At 44.7% G+C, this 21,175-nt stretch overlaps 2 protein-coding genes across 4 annotated transcripts; one reads left to right on the forward strand and one right to left on the reverse strand.

Moving 5' to 3' along the window:
* The first annotated feature begins 320 nt into the window (after positions 1-320).
* On the forward strand, positions 321-10,116 carry LOC137141801 (uncharacterized). Its single transcript, XM_067530896.1, has 7 exons — positions 321-327; positions 415-477; positions 1,623-2,093; positions 6,168-6,311; positions 6,686-6,751; positions 8,059-8,149; positions 8,676-10,116. The coding sequence occupies exons 1-7, from the start codon at positions 321-323 to the stop codon at positions 8,881-8,883; spliced, it is 1,050 nt and encodes a 349-aa protein (XP_067386997.1). The 3' UTR covers positions 8,884-10,116.
* A 647-nt stretch (positions 10,117-10,763) lies between these two features.
* Positions 10,764-21,167, reverse strand: NUDT2 (nudix hydrolase 2). Of its 3 annotated transcripts, XM_067530849.1 has the most exons (4): positions 21,100-21,167; positions 18,135-18,280; positions 11,236-11,563; positions 10,764-11,088 (listed from the first exon to the last, which is right to left on the reverse strand). In XM_067530849.1, exons 2-3 carry the CDS (start codon positions 18,268-18,270, stop codon positions 11,250-11,252), a joined length of 450 nt encoding a protein of 149 aa, XP_067386950.1. In that variant the 5' UTR covers positions 18,271-18,280; positions 21,100-21,167; the 3' UTR covers positions 10,764-11,088; positions 11,236-11,249. The 3 variants fall into 3 exon arrangements, with proteins under 3 accessions (XP_067386950.1, XP_067386947.1, XP_067386948.1); XM_067530846.1 differs by having other exon boundaries at positions 10,764-11,563; XM_067530847.1 differs by lacking the exon at positions 21,100-21,167 and adding an exon at positions 19,756-19,834 and having other exon boundaries at positions 10,764-11,563.
* Between the last annotated feature and the right edge of the window lie 8 nt (positions 21,168-21,175).

Here is a 21,175-nt window from a genome sequence, read left to right on the forward strand (position 1 = left end):
GTCTAGGCCTCTCTAACCTTCTTTGTTCACCAGCATTAAGCATTTAATTTATTAATGTTTAAGTGAAATAACATCTTAGAAGCTGAATAAGTGAACTCTGCCTATTCTCTTCCCTGTAGCAATAGCCAGAAAGTCTCTTAGTATTTTTTCCTGAGTTAACAGACAACATTAAACATGAAGTCTAGCAGGAGACTGGAGCTTCCTACAAGCAGACCCAGCAGTTCTTTAATCTATTGTTTCCTTCACACACTGCTGTGCTTTGAGTTCTGTTTGCATTGTCGCTCTGTCCCTTCAGATACTGAGCCAGTGCTTTGGCGCCAATGAAAAGTATTGTTCTTTGTGCCAAAAGGGGAAATCCCGCAGAGATGGGTGTTTAGCATGGAATCCTGATAATGATCTTAACTCCTCTTTCAGTCTCTTTCTTGCTCTTCACATTTAAGACTGTATGCTTCCAGGCTTTTAACTCTCGGGATGAAGGTGAGAATTTTTCACCACTGGGGGAATAAATGATCAAATTCTGAAAGATATGAATATTTTAAAATGACCTAGGGGAAATGTGGTGAGAATTTGTGACATTTGTTTCCTTACCTCTCTCTTCAAAACCAAATTGTCACTCAAAATTTGGTAGGAAAATAATCTGCTTTACGCAGCAGAAGAGACGTCTATTAGAGATGTATGGTAGAGTGTTTAAAAGTTATTTCAGGATGCTCATGGGTCAGCTTTATGATTGATTTTGGAATGAATACAGATACAATCCTTTTAGTTGAATGGTGGGTATCTATCCCTTAAAGATTCTGGAATCTTTAATGCTCATTGCAAAAAATGATTAATACAGAAGCTCAAAAGCTAACACTATTCCTACTCTGGCTGTCTTCCTACATAGTTATGGGGAGGATTATAGGACAGTTGTATGGACCGTCACTAGGTGGGTCACACAATTGCCTGAGACTTATTGGGTCTGGAACCCTGACATCTGGGCAGTGATGTTGGATGCACTGACTGTATGGTTGATTGAATAGTTGTGAGTCACCTTATCCAGTCATTTTCAGTGTTTTTTAAGGTTTACTGTTTTGGTCCCATTGTTGCCGTAGGAAGTAGCCAGAGCACAGCATGGTGACCCAGAGTGAAGTACTAAATGGCAAAAGATTAACTGAGGTGGTCAACATATTTGAATTTCAATAAAGTTTTTAATTGGAAAAACTTAATTCTCATAGGGAAAAAATCATCAGATTTTGGAAGGTTTCTGATCGGCTCTACAGCTGGTTGAAATTTTCCAATTTTTTAAACATTTCATAGAAATGTTTACATTTTTTTTTAAAAGGCTGTGAAACGTGTAATGTTTTTTTTTCTGTTGGCTCTACACATTAACTACAATATTATTACTTCTTTCCAACCTTGTTCCTTGGTACCAATGCACCATGCCTTCCACTAAGAAATGCAACCTTTGAAATTAAAAGTTAGAGAGAGTGGCTATTTTTTCTTTCATATCTAGAATATGAAAATGCAGCAGTGAGTGGTAGGCTGAGTCTTTCTTTTCCTAGACGTTAGGTAACGACTGATGCTCTGCAGAAGTGTGTTTGTCTTGCGCATGTAAGGTACTAAACTGTGTTTTGACTGTACAGCAGTATCAGAGGGGCAAAGCTTTCTCATAAAGAACATCCGGCTGGAAAAGTGCATTCAAGTCGCCCACCATGACAGCGACCAGATCAGCCTGACTGATTGCAAGCTGCACTCCCAGCTGCAGCAGTGGAGTTGGGACCTCAGCACAAAGTCCATCATCAGCCTTAAAACCAAACAATGCCTGACAGCCCACAAGCTGCGGGAGTTTGCATCAGCCCGCCTGGAGCCATGCGGGGACTGGGAGCGCCAAACATGGGCTTGCGGCAAGAAGGGACACTTGACCTTGCACGGCCTGGGCTTGCATCTCAACGTGAAGGAAGGCCACAAGGTCTTTGTGTCCCGGGAGAAAGACAAGTTCAGCAAATGGAAGACCCTGTCAGACAAAACAGTCTGTGCTGTCGGCCCAACAGTGGTTCCCAGGCTCGGTGACCCGAGGCAGGAAGCTGTAGATGCGTTGGTTTGGGATCACAAAAGTAAGAAGAGGTGGATTTTATTTTAGCAACCCACTTAATCACCTAGCATCCATCTAACACCTGAGCTTGACAGGTTTGTGCTCATCACACAGTAGCTCATGTAAAATCATTCTCATGCATGATTGCTCTGCCCCTGATCCTGCAAAACACTGAGAAGCTCTAGAGACACACCAAACACCCGCAGCTACCATTGAGTTCAGCAGAAATGTCAGGTGCTCAGCACTTCGTAAGAGGTGCACAGTATGTCACAGGTTTGAGCCCCTATATATCAATATATAAACTAGTGATGGGTGAACCTGAAAAGCTTTTTGTTTGTCAAAAGGTTTCTGACAACCCTGTTTGTCAACTCTGCCTTGTTACATAGTTTAAAACCTATTTTGCAGATGAGCACTCTAGAGTTTGGAATATTCTCCAAATAGCCTGAAACTTTTGGGTCTGCTAAAAGTGGGGCAGACGTTTCATAAAGTCAGCCTTTCTTTCATGGCATTTCTGATACTTTCGACTTCTGGATGGGCCCTGAAATCCCAGACTAACTGCCTCCTCTTTCATCACACCACTCCTTTGGACCGATCAGGAGGAGCAGAGGCAGCTGAAAAACAGTCTATTTTTTTTTAAAGTTACCTGCATTATTGAGAGGCTGTTTTTAATAAAAAGAAAGAAAAAGAAAGGTTGGTTCAATTTTTGGAGCAGTAGATTGCATAGAATTCTCTTTCTCTGTTCAGTCCCAACCAGTTCACTGCTCCCTGATGAAATCACAGGTCTCATCTCAACCTTGTGATCTGCTGACCTTGTAAAGTCAAAGACCAGAAAGGACCACTAAATCATATAATCTGCCCTCCTGTATATCGCCCAGCACCCACACCCTAAACCCACCAAGGAAGAGGAAGGAGTAGAAGTTGGCATTGCTCATTGTGAAGCTCCCTGGGGTACTTGTGGTTGTGAGGCACCTCACCACTACCTGCCCTTAGTGTGAAGCAGCTCTGCCTGATGCCTGCTGTTGCACAGCTCCCTGGAACCAACAGCCTCTGGCCGCTGATAAGCCCTGCCTTCCAGGTCTCCGCAGGCCTCCCCTTCTCTGTACAGGCTAGCGACAGACACACACCAGGCCTTTCTGTCCGCATTCCTCTCTGTAGCATCCTGACCATTACCTGGCACTCACAGAAAGTACTAGGAGGGGCTGAGCACACACAGTTTGACTGGAACAACTCTGGATCAGGTCCTTTATAACCACGCTACACGGAAATCTAGTTCTAGTGGAAACAAATATGTTCATTAACGAAGTTCAGATTTTAAGAAATGGTAAGAACAACCGGTTATATATGAAACGAAAGGTATAATACGCTTCTTAGAGTCTAAACCTAATTTTAACAAGCTAAAATCCCTGTCTAAAGCTCTTTTGTCACATAAAGCTTCCTTCCAACATCACCAACCCACAAGAGTGGGAGCCACCTGTCATGGATACAAAAAGCACTATCCTTTATGTTCCATCAGTGGTAGATAAAAGAGGTGTCCTTCTAGTATTCCTCCACCCTAGAGATAGGACAAATGCCTGCAGTTTCATCTCCAGTGCCTTCCTATGTGGACATCACATCCCCATATTATCTTGGAATGGAAACGTAGCTCCCATTCTGTTTGGCTTACAATGCTTAATTTACATTGGAGACAGGGATCAGTGAATAGACATGCTTTGTTTGTCATGTCTGTCTTGTAACACAATTTAAAAGTTATTTTTAGTAGGCACACATATAGTGTCAGTACAGACATTTCATTTCACAGCAATATTAATGTCGTCAGCTTCTATTTGATACTTGATGACGCTTTTTGGATAGCTACTATGAAAGTAGCATGTTGGGTGTAGTGAATTTGTCAGGCCTGACAAGTTGCTGATACAGAGTAGTTGGCATTGAGGGACTCTTGGGGTCACACTCATGACCCCCTAATTGGGAAATAACCAATGAAAAGTCACCCCTGTTAGAAAATGAGACTAGAGGGGGGAGATTGATTGATTGTTTCAGTATTGCCGATCCCAGATGTTCAAACGTCACGGAGGGCCCTCCAAAAATCGTTGGATCATGTTTGAAATCCATGAGATTTTCAAACTAATAATTTTGGGGTTCTTATTTGCCTTCTGGTTTTTGGGCCTCTAGGGCACTTGGGTCACCTTTTCAAGCCTTCTTCAACCATCAGAGCTAGAAACTTTATTCTTAAAAAGGAATGAAGGCTGAGGGGCTATGATTCCAGATACTGGGCCTTTAGGAAAAACACCCGAAATCACAAGACTTTGTTTTCAAACACAGTGTAACTTGCTGGCGAGTTCATAGCTCTCTCCCTGGTCCTACCTCGGAGAGCTGGGTGGTGCAGCTCATGTGATAGGCAGAGTTCGTTTCTTTTTGGGACACCAAGGGTCACCATTCCTACTAGAGACTGGAGACAATGTGGTCTGCTGGCCAGAGCCAGATGTGAGACCCAGGAACACCTGGGTTCTAAGCCTGACTCTGCTCTGGTACCCTGGGCAAGTCACTTAACTTCCCTGTGCTTCAATTTCCTCATCTGTAAAATGGGAGCGATGCTTTTAGGTGACTGTTGCCATCTTAGTCATAGATGGTAGAACAAGCTAGACGAACACCTTTCAGAATGGTCTAGCTAATGTTTAGTCCAGCCTCAGTGCAGGGGACTGAACTAAATGACCTATCAAGATCCCTTCCAGTCCTACATTTCTATGATTCTGTGCCCTCACTGGTTCTAGTGTCTACACTCTAGGGATCCCAGCAATCAATGTCAGAAGTCAGTAGCGCATCCAGGACCTTTAATTAAAAGCAATGCAGATAACTGGCCAGCTCACTATCCAATCAGATTCTTCCTTCCTTTCAGCACATTTGGGTTATAAACTGGGAGGTGGGTTCATGATGAGAGCTTTTCCCTTATGAAGTTGTCTACAGAATTAAACACCTGGAGATCACATCTGTTCCCCACCCTTCAGCTCCAGGGACCAGAAAAGGATTAGGACATGCACTGAATGGTCCAGTGCTTTCTGTAAGTGACCCATGTATTGGGGTTCCCACACCTTCCCTTAGGGACACTATTTCACCATCCCACGGTTTTTCCTGATATTAAGGCTCCACTTTTCTCTCGGGTTGTTTGAGTTGCTTGGTAAATTAGTCCCTTGCTCCCTACAATCCCTTTACTTTCTCCAAGGCTTAGACTAACTGGATCCCCTGCTCTTCATTCACACAATGAAGCTGGAGTGCAGGTCTCCTTGTATTCCTTCCACTGTTTGTTTAGTGTAATAGCTTCACTGCTGGTTAGAGACGCTTTGAATTCTCCAGTGGGGCTGGCTCCCACTGCAGAGTCTAAGGGAGCGATTTTATCCCAGAGGCAGGGATCTTCCCTCCTTCTGCTACCCAATCTAAACAGACAACATCAAGAACAGGGGACGAGGGCTCTGATTTGCCACTCTCGTAACGGGTCTATCCTTGCAGTGCCAAGATCAATATGCTAGTCATGTGCCCTCAGACCACCCTAAATAACTCTCCTATTCTTCGGTGCTCAAAGCTTTCAAATGCTTGATCACCAGCATTTGATAACTGAGAAGCTTGTGTCTACTTCATTTTCCAGTAATGCTCATAAACAACACATCCTATTATTTAACATCCATTTGGCCACATCCATTCATTTAACACGTCAGGAAAGCGAGTGTGTATCTCAGCTCTAACTCTGCCTGCGCCCTCCAGTGTGTGTCATCCTTTAACTGTTTGTTTCTGTGCCCATTCTCCTTAGAGTGATAGTCCTCTGAACAGGGACCTTGTCTAACACCACAGGCCAAATTCTGCCCTGACCATTGAGCTGATCCAGCAAGGTGCTGAGCCCTCTCAGTTGCATTTGAAATCCATGAAAACTGAGGGCCATTCAGGATCGGGCCCTTGCGCATCATGCAATTCAAAATACCTCAGCGTGGTTGCAGGTGAAATAAGCCAGGGCAGGCTTTGTCCCAACATAGTTGCCAAAGGCCACGCGCACCCAGGGTGCTGTATAGTGAATAAATAATAACCGTCTGCATTGCTTTTTCTTTCTAAGCTAACACCATCAGTTCTTCAGCAACGATCTACACCAGCTCCAGGGGCTCTCCCCTGGAGTCGCCTGCCTCCACACTGGCTGATGAATTTAACAGCACAATCCCTCCACCACGGAGCGACCAGATGCATCTAGCAACGGAGAAGGGTGGGTACTTTGCCTTCCTGAATGCACGTGTCAGAAGAGCAGCGGGGGCTGTGGTTTAGTGGCCACAGCGCAAGGGCACAGCCCTGTCACGTCACACTGCTGTGACATTCTGTTGGCCCTGGGAAGCCATGCACTGATGTGCGGCTATGGCTTCCCCAGATGTGCCACAGTCAGAACTAGAGTGGCACACAGACACTCCAAGCACCATAGTGCTACACACCAGGGCTCCCAAGCACTTCCCACTCTGAGGGCAAGGGCCCCTGCCACAAAAGCACAGCCATAAAGAGAAATCAGAATGCAGTGCAATGCTCCCACCTGTTCTGCAGCACAGCACACTAACGTGAGTGTCTCTGCTCCTTCCCCACCCACCGCAGAGGTGCCCGCCCAGTTTAAAACTCAACTTGGACTTGGAAGGAAAAGTGCTGGGGCCAGGCCTACAGGTATGTGGAAACGACCAACAGGCAAAGGGGAAAGATGGGAAGATGGATAGAAAGCTGGCTAGATCATCAGGCTCAATGGGTAGTGATCAACGGCTCCATGTCTAGCTGGCAGCTGATATCAAGCGGAGTGCCCCAGGGGTTGGTTTTGTTCAACATCTTCATTAATGACCTGGAGGATGGGGTGGATTGCACCCTCAGCAAGTTTGCAGATGACACTAAGCTGGGGGGAGTGGTAGATACCCTGGGGGGTAAGGATAGGATACAGAGTGACTTAGATGAATTGGAGGATTGGGCCAAAAAAAAATCTGAGGTTCAACAAGGACAAGTGCAGAGTCCTGCACTTAGGACGGAAGAATCCCATGCACAGCTACAGACTGGGGACTGACGGGCTAGGCAGCAGTTCTGCAGAAAAGGACCTGGGGGTTACAGTGGACAAGAAGCTGGACAGGAGTCAGCAGTGCGCCCTGGTTGCAAAGAAGGCTAATAGCATATTGGGCTGCATTAGTAGGAGCATTGCCAACAGATGGAGGGAAGTGATTATTCCCCTCTATTTGGCACTGGTGAGGCCTCATTTGGAGTACTGTGTCCAGTTCTGAGCCCCCCACTACAGAGAGGATGTGGACAATTGGGGAATCCAGGGGAGGACAATGAAAATGATTACAGGGCTGGGGCATATGAGGAGAGACTGAGGGAACTGGGCTTATTTAGTTCTGGAGAAGAGGGGGATTTGATAATAGCCTTCAACTACCTTAACAGGGGGTTCCAGGGAGGATGGGGCTAGGCTGTTCTCAGTGGTGGCAGATGACAGAACTAGGAGCAATGGTCTCAAGTTGCAGGGGGGGGGGGGCGGGAAGGTCTAGGTTGGACATTAGAAAAAGCTTTTCCCCAGGAGGGTGGTGAAGCACTGGAATGGGTTACCTAGGGAGGTGGTGAAATCTCCATTCTTAGAGGTTTTTAAGGCCCAGCTTGATAAAAGCCTGGCTGGGATGATTTAGGTGAGGTTGGTCCTGCTTTGTATCCCAGAACTCTGGGTGGCCACGCAGAGACTTCTGAATACTCATTATCCTCTGAGAAAGGAGGGAAAACATGCCCTGGACAGACTGTAAAAATGCAAAGCTGGCACATGACCCCATGAACAAGAAGAACCCCCACAACCTCCCCCACCCAACCTCACAGCTACTCCTGATGGGGCTCTGACAGTCCATCCTAGTGCGGAGCGATGTTATGGGTCTCTCTCTTCAAAGAACAGAGGAAAGGAAGCAGGTGGGGAAAAACGTGTGTGATCGAGTGATCTGATCCCATTTCAGCCACCAACTGGAAGACAGTCATGCTGGTCCTCAGCCCCTTTGCATTTATACTGGGGCTTATCATACTGACACTGAACGTTCATCACAACAAGTAAGTGGGATGAAGTTTCTCCTTTCTGTGGTTCACTGTTGTCACAGCTGTGTAATTAAAGGCCTAAAAGCCACACGTGTACTAGCACATCACCCTCCACGCACATGCAGGCTCTATGTCCTCTCCATCCTCCCCACCTCCGACACTTTTGTCCATGTTCTGGTCATCTCTCCCCTTTGACTAGAATCTTCTTCTCTCTGGCCTCCTGTTGCTTCATCCTTCCTTCCCTGCAGCTTGTCCATAATGCAATTAACACAGTCTCCTCCCTCTCCGGTTTCAATCACATTATATCCAGAGAGGGGGTGGTCTGTGTGGGAAGCTTGCTGTTGCTGCCCAGAGCATACCTGTTCTGCAGATAACGGAATTCAGGTTCCAGGGCTGCTGCTCCAGCACTACATTCACATGAGAAAGCAAGGGGCAGGCAGATGCAATTACATCTGTTGGGAAGGGCACTGCCCACCTTGGCTATAAATGAAATTTTAGGTGAAATACCTGATTTTCGGTCCCATTTTATCTGTGCTCCTAGGAAGAAGAAGCTCCTGTCTGCTTTGAAGAGCTACCCTGAGAGCTGCAGCAGAGCTGACTTACAGGAGCAGTCTGCATTAACGGTGACAGCAGGCAGCTGGCAACGCAGCATTCCCGTCTCTCTGCCCCCTTCCTTGCGGCATGGGGAAATACTGATCGAGTGGAAGGATGGGACCATCACTCCCCTTTTTGATAATGCTAACTTTTAGATGGGCTACCTCAGAAATAACTGAGCCCATTGCATCTATATTACAATGTCCTCCAGTAAGATCCTCCCACTGGGAACAATCCACCCTTAGTGAATTTTTTTTCAATAGCCTAATGGTTTTGAAAGGAACCAGCAAAAACCATTTAACACTTGAACAATCACATGATGCAGCACAAAGTTGTAGCAAGCAAGGCAGATTGTGTTATGTTTGTTGAGATGCACAGTGCTTAAACTTTCTCCAGGGTTCTCATTTATTCTGTAATGAGACCCGTACATAACCACAGAGTGCCTGGCTGGCTGCTAATGTGCCTTGCCTTCAGTTTTCCTTTGGATTCTAGCACCACTGATCACACAAGAATGTTATTCCGCCAACTCAAATGGTAAGGGGAATAAACAAATGCAAGTAGGGTTTGATTTTTTACTTCAAAGTGGAAAACTGGATCCCAAGCCAGCTACCAGTTACTCTTAGAAAACTGCTCAGTGACTTTGGCCATAAGAGAATCTGTGACGTATCAGCTCTGCCTTCAGCAACCAAAACCAGAATGACTGTCCCTGACATTGTCCAACCATTTGCTGAAGTTCCCCCCCGCCTCCACCCCATGATATTGATAAAGAAAGAGCAGTTTCTTTCTTCTTCTTTTTTTTTTTTTTTTAAATAAAAGACGTTGCACTCCACCTTTCTATCCTGAGCCATTGCAAAACAGCTGCTGGCAGAGCATCTGCCTCACCAAGAGTTTTATATTCCTGGTATACAACACTAATTTACAATTCTACAGCACTTTTCATCACTCCAAATCCTAAAGCACTTACTGAATGCTACATATGCACTGCCATTAAAATGCAGCTACCCACCCTGGCTTCAGCTAATACAGTATTTTCTGTTGTGGCCAATGGCTGTTCATTACTGTTGACTGGGTAGAAGGGGTTACTTGAAAATAGCTCTATATTCTAGTTTAATATGTAATGTCTTGCATTAACTAAAGCAATGCCATTGTTTACATGGCGTTGGTGAAATGGGAGCTGAAAATAACAATGAAAACATGACTGTGAAACAGCACAAGGTATTAGGAATTCTCTCTCTCTCTCTCTCTCGTGTTTACTGGTTGATTTTCTTTTTAATCTCTGTTCTTTTATTGTTCTGAGTGTTATTAACCCAAACAAGCCCCCTGCATGCTCTCCACCACTCCCTGGCATCACCCGTACTCAACTGGTTTGAAACAGTGTTCAGAATAAAGCTGAGTTTAAAAAAAAAAAATCAGGAGTGTTGAAATCATTTCTCTTACTAAAGCACAATGCATTGCTGTATTCGTGGAAATCCTTTTGTAGTGTAGGAACAAAATGGGCCCAGTCCTACAAGGAGCTGAGCATTCAACTCCTAGTGAGGTCAGTAGAAGCTGAAGGTGTCAGTAGCTCAGCACCTTACGAGATAAGGCCCAGAGACAAGACTTAGTTATAAGCTTTCACCTCTAATGTTCTAGCAAGTGTGTGCACAGCACTATCAGCTATTGCATGGACTGAAGACCTACTTATTTGCAAGTGATCACATTGTCCACTAGGGACTGCAACCCATAGGGAAAAGGAATATTAATACTATCACAGCTACTGGAAATTTGGCATTAGCTTCTAAAGCAGAGGATCCTGAGCTCAGTGTAGGCGTAGACTCATTCTACCACCAAGACCAAGTGTATAATATACTGTTGACCTTCAACGTGTGAGACAAAGACCAAAATAAGAGGTGACCAAAATAGTAGGAGAGAGGTGAAAATTATCATTTAAATTCTGGTCATCTCTAACACCTTCCATCCCAGGCTCTCAAAGCACTTTGCAAACATTAAATGAGGGAGGTAAGGAAATAACATGATTTTGCCCAAGTTACCAGAATGAGGCAGTGGTGAAGCTGAGAATAGAAGCCAGCACTTTTGGCTATTATTCTTCTGCTCAAAACTCAGGCGCGAATTTTTGTAAATGTGTTTTATTATTAAAATTCCCCCTGGGCTCTGTTTCTCAATACAGTCCTTCTGGTGTCAGGAGAGAGCAAGTATTTGATTTTTCAATAGGACCTGCAGCTGGCTCAGCACTTTTGAAATTCAGGGCTTAAGAGACTTGACAAAAGCAAAAAGAGGAGTAATAGTCAGTGCTGAGATTTGAACTCAGCTCTCATTCATGCTTAGATCGGACCAATCTTCTCCACATGAGTGAGGATGACCTAGGAAGACAAAAGCAAAGGCTCCACAGAAGCTCAACATATCGTAACCCCATACGACAGGTTGGTATAAAATTTACATTTCCTCACAAGCCCAGTTTTATTCTTGTTAAAAGAGCAGCCCAGGTTTCCTTGAAAATCCTCTTTTACCTCCATGAAATAATTTATGCTTTGGAACAGAGAAACTGATGCACATCTCTGAATGCTGCCTGTAGATCCTTATACTCGGCACATTTGCAGGCCTCTTCCAGCTTCAGCCAACGAAAAGCCTGATGCTCGTGTGAGAGCTTGATCTCCGTGGTATAGTCATTCATTTCTGCCAGCCAGTAAATGACGGTTTTGGGTTTGTTTCGGACAACGTATTGCAGTTCCTTCTTAAACCCTTCAATGAGTGTGAACTGACTGGAATTGAGGCCAGCCTCTTCCTGTGTCTCCCGCAGCGCTGTCTGCAGGTCATCTTCACCTGGATCCACATGGCCTGCCAAGGAAAGGGGGGAGGAAGGGAAATAAGTCTGAGAAGAAAACTGGCTGTTCTGATTTTGTTCCTTCAACAGGCAATAGGGAAAACACGTGCTTTATCTGATTTGCCTTGAACAACAACTCATGGGTCCTGTGGTCTAGATCAGTAATTTTCAACCTGTGATCTGCAGATCCCATGGGGTCCACAGACTTCTTTGGCATGCTTCAGTCTCAAGAGACCTTTGATATGTGCCCAAAAGGTAAAAAATTTACTCATGTGGTATTATGGCAGCCGCAGTTGTGACTAAAGAGACTCATTCAAGAGAGACAATCTCTGCTGCATGTGTCGTATTTAAAGATGATGTTTCAAATCTTTGGGCTCTGCCTTCTGTGAGCTCTTTTCTCCTTTGCTAAGCTGGACTGCTTCCTCTCTCAGCTTTGGAGACCTTTATTGAGCTCTTGTTTCCAAAGGCTGCAGTCCTGAGAGTGATTTTCCCGTATCAGTGTCCATTTCTTAGCTCTCTCGCTTGCATACTTGAAACGCAATTCTGGGTATCCTTTAGGTCTTTTCCCAAATGCCAATTCATCATAAAGAATGCCCTTTGGGAAGTGCCCATCATTCATTCTGCACACATGCCCAAGCCAGAGGATGTGTGTCTATTTAAGGAGTGTTTGCATGCTGGGTATACTGGCCTGCTTGAACACCTCAGTGTTGGTTACTCGATCTCTCCAGGAGATTCCAAAAATTCAACAAAGACAAAGCATATAAAAGCTGTTGAGCCTTTTTTCCTGATGAGAGTATAAGGTCCATGTCTCGCTCCTATACAAAAGTGTACGAAAGCACATGCATGATACACAGATCTTTGTGTCTTCTGTCAGTGGTGTTCTGCCATACTCTCTTGCTCAGTCTAGATATTGTTGGGGAAGCTTTTCCGATGCGGATATTGACCTTCTTTTCAAGGTTAACTGCGATAGTAGATTCCAAGAATGTGAACTGATTCCCCCACTTCAAGTTCATAAATTATTGAAGTTGATGGAGAATGCTTCCTCCGCTCCTTGGCACATTGTTAGTCTTTTTTAGGTTTATAGTAAGCCCGAAGTCTTGGCAGGCTTTGGAAAAACTGTCCATGAGGCTTTAGAGATGGGCTTCTCTGTGGATTGTCACTGCTGCATGATCAGCAAAATGGTGGTGTTGGATAAGGGTTTCCCAAGTCCTGGTTTTAGATCTAACAGCTTTCCATCAGACCTCGTGTGCAAGTAGATTTCCTCAGTTGAGGAACTGCAAGCTTGTTTCAGTAGCAATGAGAAGATCCCAAACAGAGTTGGGGCAAGTACACAGCCTTGCTTGACCCCCGCTACGAATCTGGAAAGCTTCGGAGACTGAGCGATTGTATTGGATATGTTTTCATGGAAGGACCAAATCATGCTTAAGAGCTTGGGGAGACATCCAATCTTTTCTAGAAGCACCAATAGTCCACTTCTACTGACAAGGTCAAAAGCCTTTGTGAGATTGATAAAAGGCTATATAAAGGGGCTTTTTTAGTTCTCTGCATTTCTCTTATAGCTGCCTCAGCAAGATCATGTCAATAGTAGTGTGAAAGGAAAAGTTTTATACATTCCATTTTTGTATCAAGTTTTATATACTCCATTTAGTATTAAGTTTTAAAGATTCCATTTTGGATTTTTAGTAGCCATTAGCTTTGAAGCAAATTATACTGTGTAAGATGCTGCAAGGAATGCAGTCAGCCGATAACGGGACATAGCTAGATAGCTAAAAGAGATAGTTGTTATAGAAACCAGGGGCCTTGGTTAGTTAGAGATAATGAAGGAATGCTTCAGTTATACCTTAATGTAGAGTAAAGTAAAGTAATGGAAATGTACTGAATACGTCATCTTTTTCTTTGTCTGTTACCTGTATAAAAACTATTGACGTGAAGCTGTAGGGCAGAAGTCCTCGGGAGCCTTAGGGTGACCGACACTTCTCCGAGCTGTTCGAAATAAACTGCCTCAAAGAACTATGCACTCAAGTCTTTATTTAGGAGGGCCCAGGGGCTTTCCTACGACAGTAGACCTTTTGGATCAGAAGCAGTGCTGTGATGCAGGATAAATTCTGTCTGCCAGGATCTGAAATCTATTCAGAACAAATCGGGCAATGGCTTTTCCCATAATGCAAAGAAGGGAAATGCCACAATAGCTGTTACAGTCACTCCTGTCACCCTTGTTTTTTATAGAGAGTGATGATGATAGCATCTCTCATTTCTTGTGGTACTTTGCCTTCTTTCCAACTCAGACAGAGCAACAGAATAGGTTTTCCACATTTTATGATCTCTGATGGCATGCAGTCTTTTCCAGAGTCCTTTCCAGTGGGGAGGCCATCTATAGCCAGGCTAAGCTCCTCGACAGTTGGTTCATTGTCAAGTTGGTTCATAACAGGCAGGCTTTCAATGGCGTTGATGGCTGCGTCCATAACAATATTTTCATGAGAGTAAAGCTCAGAATGCTATTCTACCCAGTGATCCATCTGCTTGGTGTGGTCGCCGATTGTTTCCCCGTTACTGATTTCAGGTGGGCTGTTTTCTTTGAAGTTGGACCCTAGGCTTTCTTGATCCCATCATACATTTTTCAAATGTTGCCTGTATTGGATGCTTTCACATAGATGCAGCCAACAGTCACTGGAGCAACGTTGAGCAGTTGTACCTTAGTTCTTGCCACTCTTAATGCTTGTGTGGTGCTTTCATTTCAGTCTCTTATTATTGATTTGGGCTGTATGTTTGGTCTCAATGACTGGTGTCATCTCAATGAAGTGTGTATCATACCAGTCGGTCTTCTTGCTTTCCTTCTTCCCAAAGACTGACAGAGCTGTGTTGTAGATTGTGTTCTTCAGTTGCTCCCACTTCAGCTGGGTATTTGTGGCACAATCACTGGAGTCAAGGGCTTGTGGAAAATAGGTTCTTGTACTGCTGTGACTTTTCTTGGTCTCCTATGGTACTGATGTTAATATTGGGACTTCCTTTTGCTTTAGACCTGCGTATTTTCTTTGGTTTAAGTCTGCAGACGATGTCTAAGATTTCCAAAGAGGTCTGCACCTCCATTTGAAATTTTTTAGGGATCCGCAAATGAAAAAAAAGTTGAAAACCACTGGTCTAGACCTATTTCCATGAGAGATTGGCAAACACAGACTGTATTTCAAACATTTTTACGTCCATTTCAAGCACTCACTTTCTTTTAGGATTTTAGGGATACATTGCACATATGCTGACATTGCCAATCAGCACCCAGTGCCCTCTGTGTGCCAGAAATCTCTTCCCATTTTATTCTCCTCCTCTCCAGTTCTGTGTGCCTACCAGAGCCCTGCACACCTACAACCCCATATGAAGAGACCATATTTCTGGCAAAGGAAAATAATTTTCATTGATGCTCTGCCTTAAACATCCAGAAGGGATGCTGATGAACAGAAGTACTGCTCTTCTCTCAGCCCCTTGCAGAGTGGCTTAGGGCCTGATTCTGCATCTCTTAATCAAGCAAGCAGGCCCATCAAAGTCAGTGGGCTGTCTCAACTGAAGACAAACTGCTCAACAAATTGGCTGCATATGCTGGCCCTCAGAAACCAGAATAAGGAAGTCAAGCCTGATGCTCATGAAGGGCAGCACCAAGCACTTGATCTGCAGTTTTCATCATTGTTTTATATCCAAACATGAAAACTGGCGAGTAGTGAATAAAACTAGGTTTTCCTCACTGCCCAGGGCATTTGAGCAGTAGCCACCAAGACTGCTTGACAAACTGGCAAACAGGGAAATGATGAAGGCTGCTCTACCATCTTATGAGATGTCACAAGCCATGCTGATCTGGACAAGGTCAATACTTGGGTGAAAGATCTCTAAGGAACACCTGGGTTCATGAGTCAGTAGGAAGTGTGCTTTCCTCTGAATCAGTAGTGAAATGACCTGCTAGGGGCACTGTGCTGCAGTAAGTGCCATCTTTCATCTGAGACACAAAAGCATGGGCCTGACCACTTACAATCATTAACAAACCCCTGGCCCTTTCAATAAGAGAAGTGTCCTGACCAAAATCCAACCCAGGTACATTCTGTGTACCTAAATTTCCCCATGCACTTTGAATCAGATTTGGCATTCTTCATTTTTTGTCCCAAAATGTTTTGTATGTTGGTACAAAATAATTAATATTAGTGTAGCTGTGCATGGTTAAAGAGTTGCTGTGGTTCATCCCAGATGTGGCTGCATTTCAGTGGTGAATCAAGTGATATATATGAAATCAATTAGTAATGTTTCTAAAGTGGTTTGGATGGAAGCTGCTGTGTAGCTGTAAGGCGAATATCAAATTAAAGAGGCCAGTATCACTGCAATGCTCTCTAATGGGGTGAGAGTACTGGGGCGTGCAGCAGCTTGGGGTAAAGTTATTTCTCTTTACCTCTACGAGCCAGTCATGTTAATATTCTAGTTCTTTCCATTTACTCTGTATTCCTCAGGATCACAGTTACCATTTCAAACTAGGGATAAATATAACATTCCCAAGTTGTTTTTACTTTCTCTGGGAAAAGCCAGATTTCATTTTCTCATGAAAACTCCAGACAGGAACATAAATAGAACAAACCAGGCAAAGTCTCAGAAAAGCACATGCACTGGGAGTCAAAGTAAATTCAGAAGGAAAATGATAAAATGGCTTAATTCATTTGTGGTGTAACTCTGTTGGTTTCAATAGAGGGCTGTAACGGGACGTGACTTTAGAATTGTTACTCTAGAAAGATTAAGTTTGCCTGGGTTCCCAAAGTATTTGAAAACCACTGCCACTGGTAGAGCAAGGGTGCATAGAAAACTCCGCATTCCTCTGCAAACAGATCTCACTTGCTCCTTGTCTGTGTGTCAGTAAAGAAAGCAGCTCTCATGGTTCTTACATCCTGGAGTCACTTCAGTTTTAAAGCATGGTTCTATTCTGAAAAGTGACTAAAAAAAAATATAACATCCACTCATGCACATTTATGACCCAGTGATTCCACATCAAATATGTTCAGTTTATCAGTCAAAATTTTTTTCCTCTAACTCCTGGCACAGCAAAAGTCAAGCTGCATTTTTTGGACAGGATCAATAGCATTTTGGCAGCTGAAGCTTAGTGAACAATTGTATTAATGTGAGGCAGAACAGAATCTAGCTCACATTCACATGGCTGTATCAACTCTGCAAGGCCAACAAGAGATGCCCTACAGAATACTGGATGATGGGTAGGCAACTGATCACTGTAAAAAGCAGTGGGCGCTACTTATTATGCTAACCATGATCACCACTGGCTGAGGGAAGCATCCAGAGGCAATGAAGCAGAGCTCCGCCTGCCTTTTGGTGTTTGGAAGTACAAAATGATACTGTGGGTATGGGGGCTGCATAAGTTACTTTTAAAAGATCTAAAAACAGTTGTGTCTGAAAGTAGTTTTTCCACCCAGGTGCTCTTGGCAAGATGGTTATGACTTTTTCTTCCAAATCTGGACCTAGCCCTGTTTATCCATGACTTCATTACCTCCAGATTATATCAGTGCAAAGTGCTGTACCTGGGGCTACGCCTGAAGACTGCTCAGCACCTGCAGAAATTGCAGAATACAATGGCTCATTCACTTAGTGTTCTGGGATCTGCAATGACTACCAATTACTTTCCAGATCCAATCAAAGGTTACCGTGATGCTATGGACCTATAAAGTCCTAAATGGGGTGGCTCCTGGCTATCTGAGGTGCATCTATCCCTTTGTGATACTGTGGCAGCTAGGATCAGCAGGAGCACTTGTGGCTAGTGTCAGGGCACTCTCAGTGAGGAACAGTCAACCATGGAATGTTCTTTATGCAGTGGACGGTCACTGTCCAGATGTGTTGGCTTTCCAGCACAATGCAAATTCAACTTTCCCTGTATCCTCTGCCAAAAGCCAGGGTAAGGTTTGAATACCTTTTTCTTTATAAGGGGCAGAGTTGGGACAAACCTGCTAGCACTGTAAATTCCTCTTTAGTTATTGCACATCTGCTATGAGATTGTTTTGGTTAGTGCACTGTACAAAATAATTTGTCTGGGTGTGTCAGGACGTGTGGCATTGGGTGTTGTAGTGTCTGGGATATCCAGGAATTATCAAGATGATTTCAGAGATTTGGGGGGATAGGGGAAGAGAGAATAAAATCTGAAAGTTAAAAGTGACGCCTGTGCTGAACGCTCCCCACCGCCAGGGTCTGAGGGATGTTCAACCAATCGCCTTCTTTGCCATTCACTGTGAGTGATGAGCTTCTGTACTGTGCCTCAGGGCACTGCCAGTGCTTGCCTCCCATTTAGTAATGCACATTTTACTTACCATAGAGCTTGGGCTAATGCAAACCCAAGTCTGGCAATTGCCCAAGCTCCAATGCAAGATAAGGTGCAAGCAGGCGACTAGGAGGTAGGTGATGCAGCTGTAGTGTTAATATATTAATTGACTCAATTATCCCAAAAGACTGGTAGCCATTAGACTAGATGCCCTTAGAGGTCTTTAATTCTATAACGTCTCTGGTTCTTGGATACAGTGATCACTACTGTTCATTTCTTCGCTTTATTGGAACAAACATCACCTTTTGGTGGGGTCCAGTGGTGAGTCCCATAGGATGTCTGCAGAAGGAGGTATTCAATATTGTCACCGACTTTAGAAGAAGGGGATCCTTGCTGCAGCCTCCTGTAGATTATTAAGCCACATGCTCTTAGAGCCATGGTCCTCCTGCTAATAGTAATGAGAAGAAATAGGAATGCAAAGGATTAACCATTACAAACAGGAATAAGAGTAGTGCAATGCAGTGTCTACAACTGCAATTGCACTAGATGTGAAGTTTGTGATGGGGTAAAGCCCTTATAAAACCAGAAGTGAAGAAGAGAGAGCTGATTTGCTAGACAAACTTTCAGTCACCCAGAGAGACAGGGATGTGACTTCCTTCCCCAGCAGGACACTGGGTAGGGAAGCCCTCTATAAAATCCCTGTCTCCATCTCATCTAGAGTCATAATTGTAAGACTGGTCATTCCCTGTTCTAGCCACTAGGTTGTACTGTAAAAAGGCAAAGAAGTAGTTTAAGCCTTAATCTGATGTTCAATGCCAAGTGACACATCCCCTCTGGTGGCAAATACCATGCTCAATAAGACTGCTGGTAGGGACAATTTATTACATAGAAAGTGGAAGGCATGGGAGTAAAGTAGTGAATGTATTTCAACAACATGATTATTTCCTGTTCTGAGCAAAGTTTCTTAATTTGATAGGTCCTGCTATGTTTAAATAATACATTTAACACAGCGTGTTTCATGTATTGTACAAAGGTGATACTGTCACCTCTGTTTTACACATGGGAAAACTGAGGCACAGAGCAGGGAGGTGACTTGTCCAGGAAGGCTATGGCAGTCCCAACTTAGTATCCAGCTGTCCTGACTAACCACTATCAAGGCTGCTCCTCTACTGTTTAGTTGCTGTCAATAGGCTGCAAGGTATGCCAGTGTTTGCACCTAATGGTAATGTACCTGTGATATGAGGGTAATCTGCAAAGATCAGAGATTTGTATGTATCCGTTCTGGAGGATTTGAAATCGTTAGGAGTGATACCACCTGTTCTTCAGGTCTGTAGCAATGCAAACCAATTATATAGGCTATTAGCACCATCTCCTGTACATACCTGGAAATTCCATGCTTCAAGAGTGTGGAAGCTAGACATGGGAATAACCTTCAACAATTCTCAGTTGTAAAGCACATCTGTGCACAAGCAAACATGTCCAGTTGTGAGTTGTACCTAGACAACAAACCCCAGCACTGCTGCAAAACAGGTGTAAGTAGGACTAGCCCTGGTGTGTACCGACATACAAACATGCCTCCCACTGCCAACTGGTTCATTCTAAACACATATCTATCCAGGGCATTAGCTCTTCGCACCTATACATTTTTAAGGCCCGAAGGGACCATTACGATCATCTAGTCTGTCCTCCTTTATCACACAGGCCAGAAAACCTCACCCAGCCATTTCTGCACCAATTGTGATTCTCAAGTCCCCTCACCACACTTTTCAATGACAGTTTAACACTATGTCTCTTCAACCTCCCTCTCATTCCTATATTATTTCTCACAGAGCCAAGAAAAAGCAGTCAACGCATGAAACTAATAATACTTAGCATTTTGAGAGCTCTCATCACCTACAGATATTAACTGATTTAGCCTCCTACCTCTGTTAGGGAGGTAAGTGCGATGATCTCCATTTAACAAAGGGAAGAACAGAAGCATCATTGTCCCTGGTGGAGCTGGCTATATCATTTGTGGGCCCCCAAACACCTACAGGAGAATTAGGCAAGGAGCAGCCTTACCCTCTGCTCCCACAAACTACCAGCTGGCTCCTAGCATGTGGCGCTCTGACATGAACCAAGGACATACAGTGCACGCTAGAGACACAGAGTTCAAGTCCACTTAGGTAAATGGAGGGTATGGAACAGGGAGATGTTTAGGTTGAAGTGGAATAGCGCGCTCTGAGAAGTGATGGGAAGTAGCTTGGACCACTTGGAGGAGTGCATGCTGGTAAGAGGGGGAGCCAGGATCCTCCATTTGGGAAGGAATAGTGTATTGGGGGGGTGAACTAGAGTGCTGGAAGCTCTGTAGGAGATGCATAGGAGATTCAGGTTGCATAGGTCAAAACAGAATAATAGTATCTATAGTGCTTTAAGTGATTATCCAGGGACAGCCAGGTCAGTGGCAGACGCAGTGGCAGAAGATAACTCAGCCAATGTGATTTTATTGTGACTCTTGTACTATGTGGTGTGTTTTTTAAAGCCTCATGGAACCATGAGGCTCTCAACCTCCATTTAAAACTAAAAAATAAGTGTCTAATCCTGACCGTGGCTCAAAGCTTGAAAACGTGACCCCTAGAGGCACTAAACCCAGAAGGCAAATAAGAAGACCCCCAAATCTGTTGTGTTTTTAGAAGTCCATTTATGATTTTCAAACCAATCCCATGATTTTCTGCAGCCTGATTCATGATTTTTGAAAATGTAGAGTTGCAACGCTAGTAATATATGAGAGTGATAGGAGGGAGTCTGGAACCCTTGAGGAGGGCTCTATGTCAAGAGAGAGAGCAGCGCACACTAGGAAACAAGGGGTCTGGGCACCTCAGACTGAACCAGGGCAGCAGCGCATTGCGTAAAGCGTGCAAGGGAGAATCCGCTGTGGAGGTAGGACCGCAGATTAGGAATCCAGAGGCTGGGGCTGCCCATTCCCACCTAGTGTTAGCTCCTGTCCCTCTCCTAATCCCCCCTTCATTCCAGAGCCCCTGCCATAGACCTTGCCCTCTCCCAGTCACCCCAGGTTCCCCCCCTCCAGCCCCTCCCCTAGGTCCCCCCCCTCTCCCAGTCCCACCCCAGGACTCCCCTCCAGCCCCTCCCCCAGAACTCCCCTTCCAGCCCCTCCCCCAGTCACCTTCATGTCCTCCTTCATCCCCCCGCCCATTCCCCAGCCCCTCCCTCAGCCCCCCCCCCAGGGCTCCCCTCCAGCCCCTCCCCCATTCCTTCCCTCTCTCTCACCTGGCTGGCCGGGGAGGGCTCCTACACCGGTGTAGCAGTTCTTCCGGGGGGGACTGAGACGCGTCAGAGCTAAGAG

The sequence above is a fragment of the Emydura macquarii genome, unplaced genomic scaffold (assembly GCF_026122565.2).
Source record: "Emydura macquarii macquarii isolate MOO-44397 ecotype Brisbane River unplaced genomic scaffold, CSIRO-AGI_Emac_v2 contig_3114, whole genome shotgun sequence".
Taxonomy (NCBI): domain Eukaryota; kingdom Metazoa; phylum Chordata; order Testudines; family Chelidae; genus Emydura; species Emydura macquarii.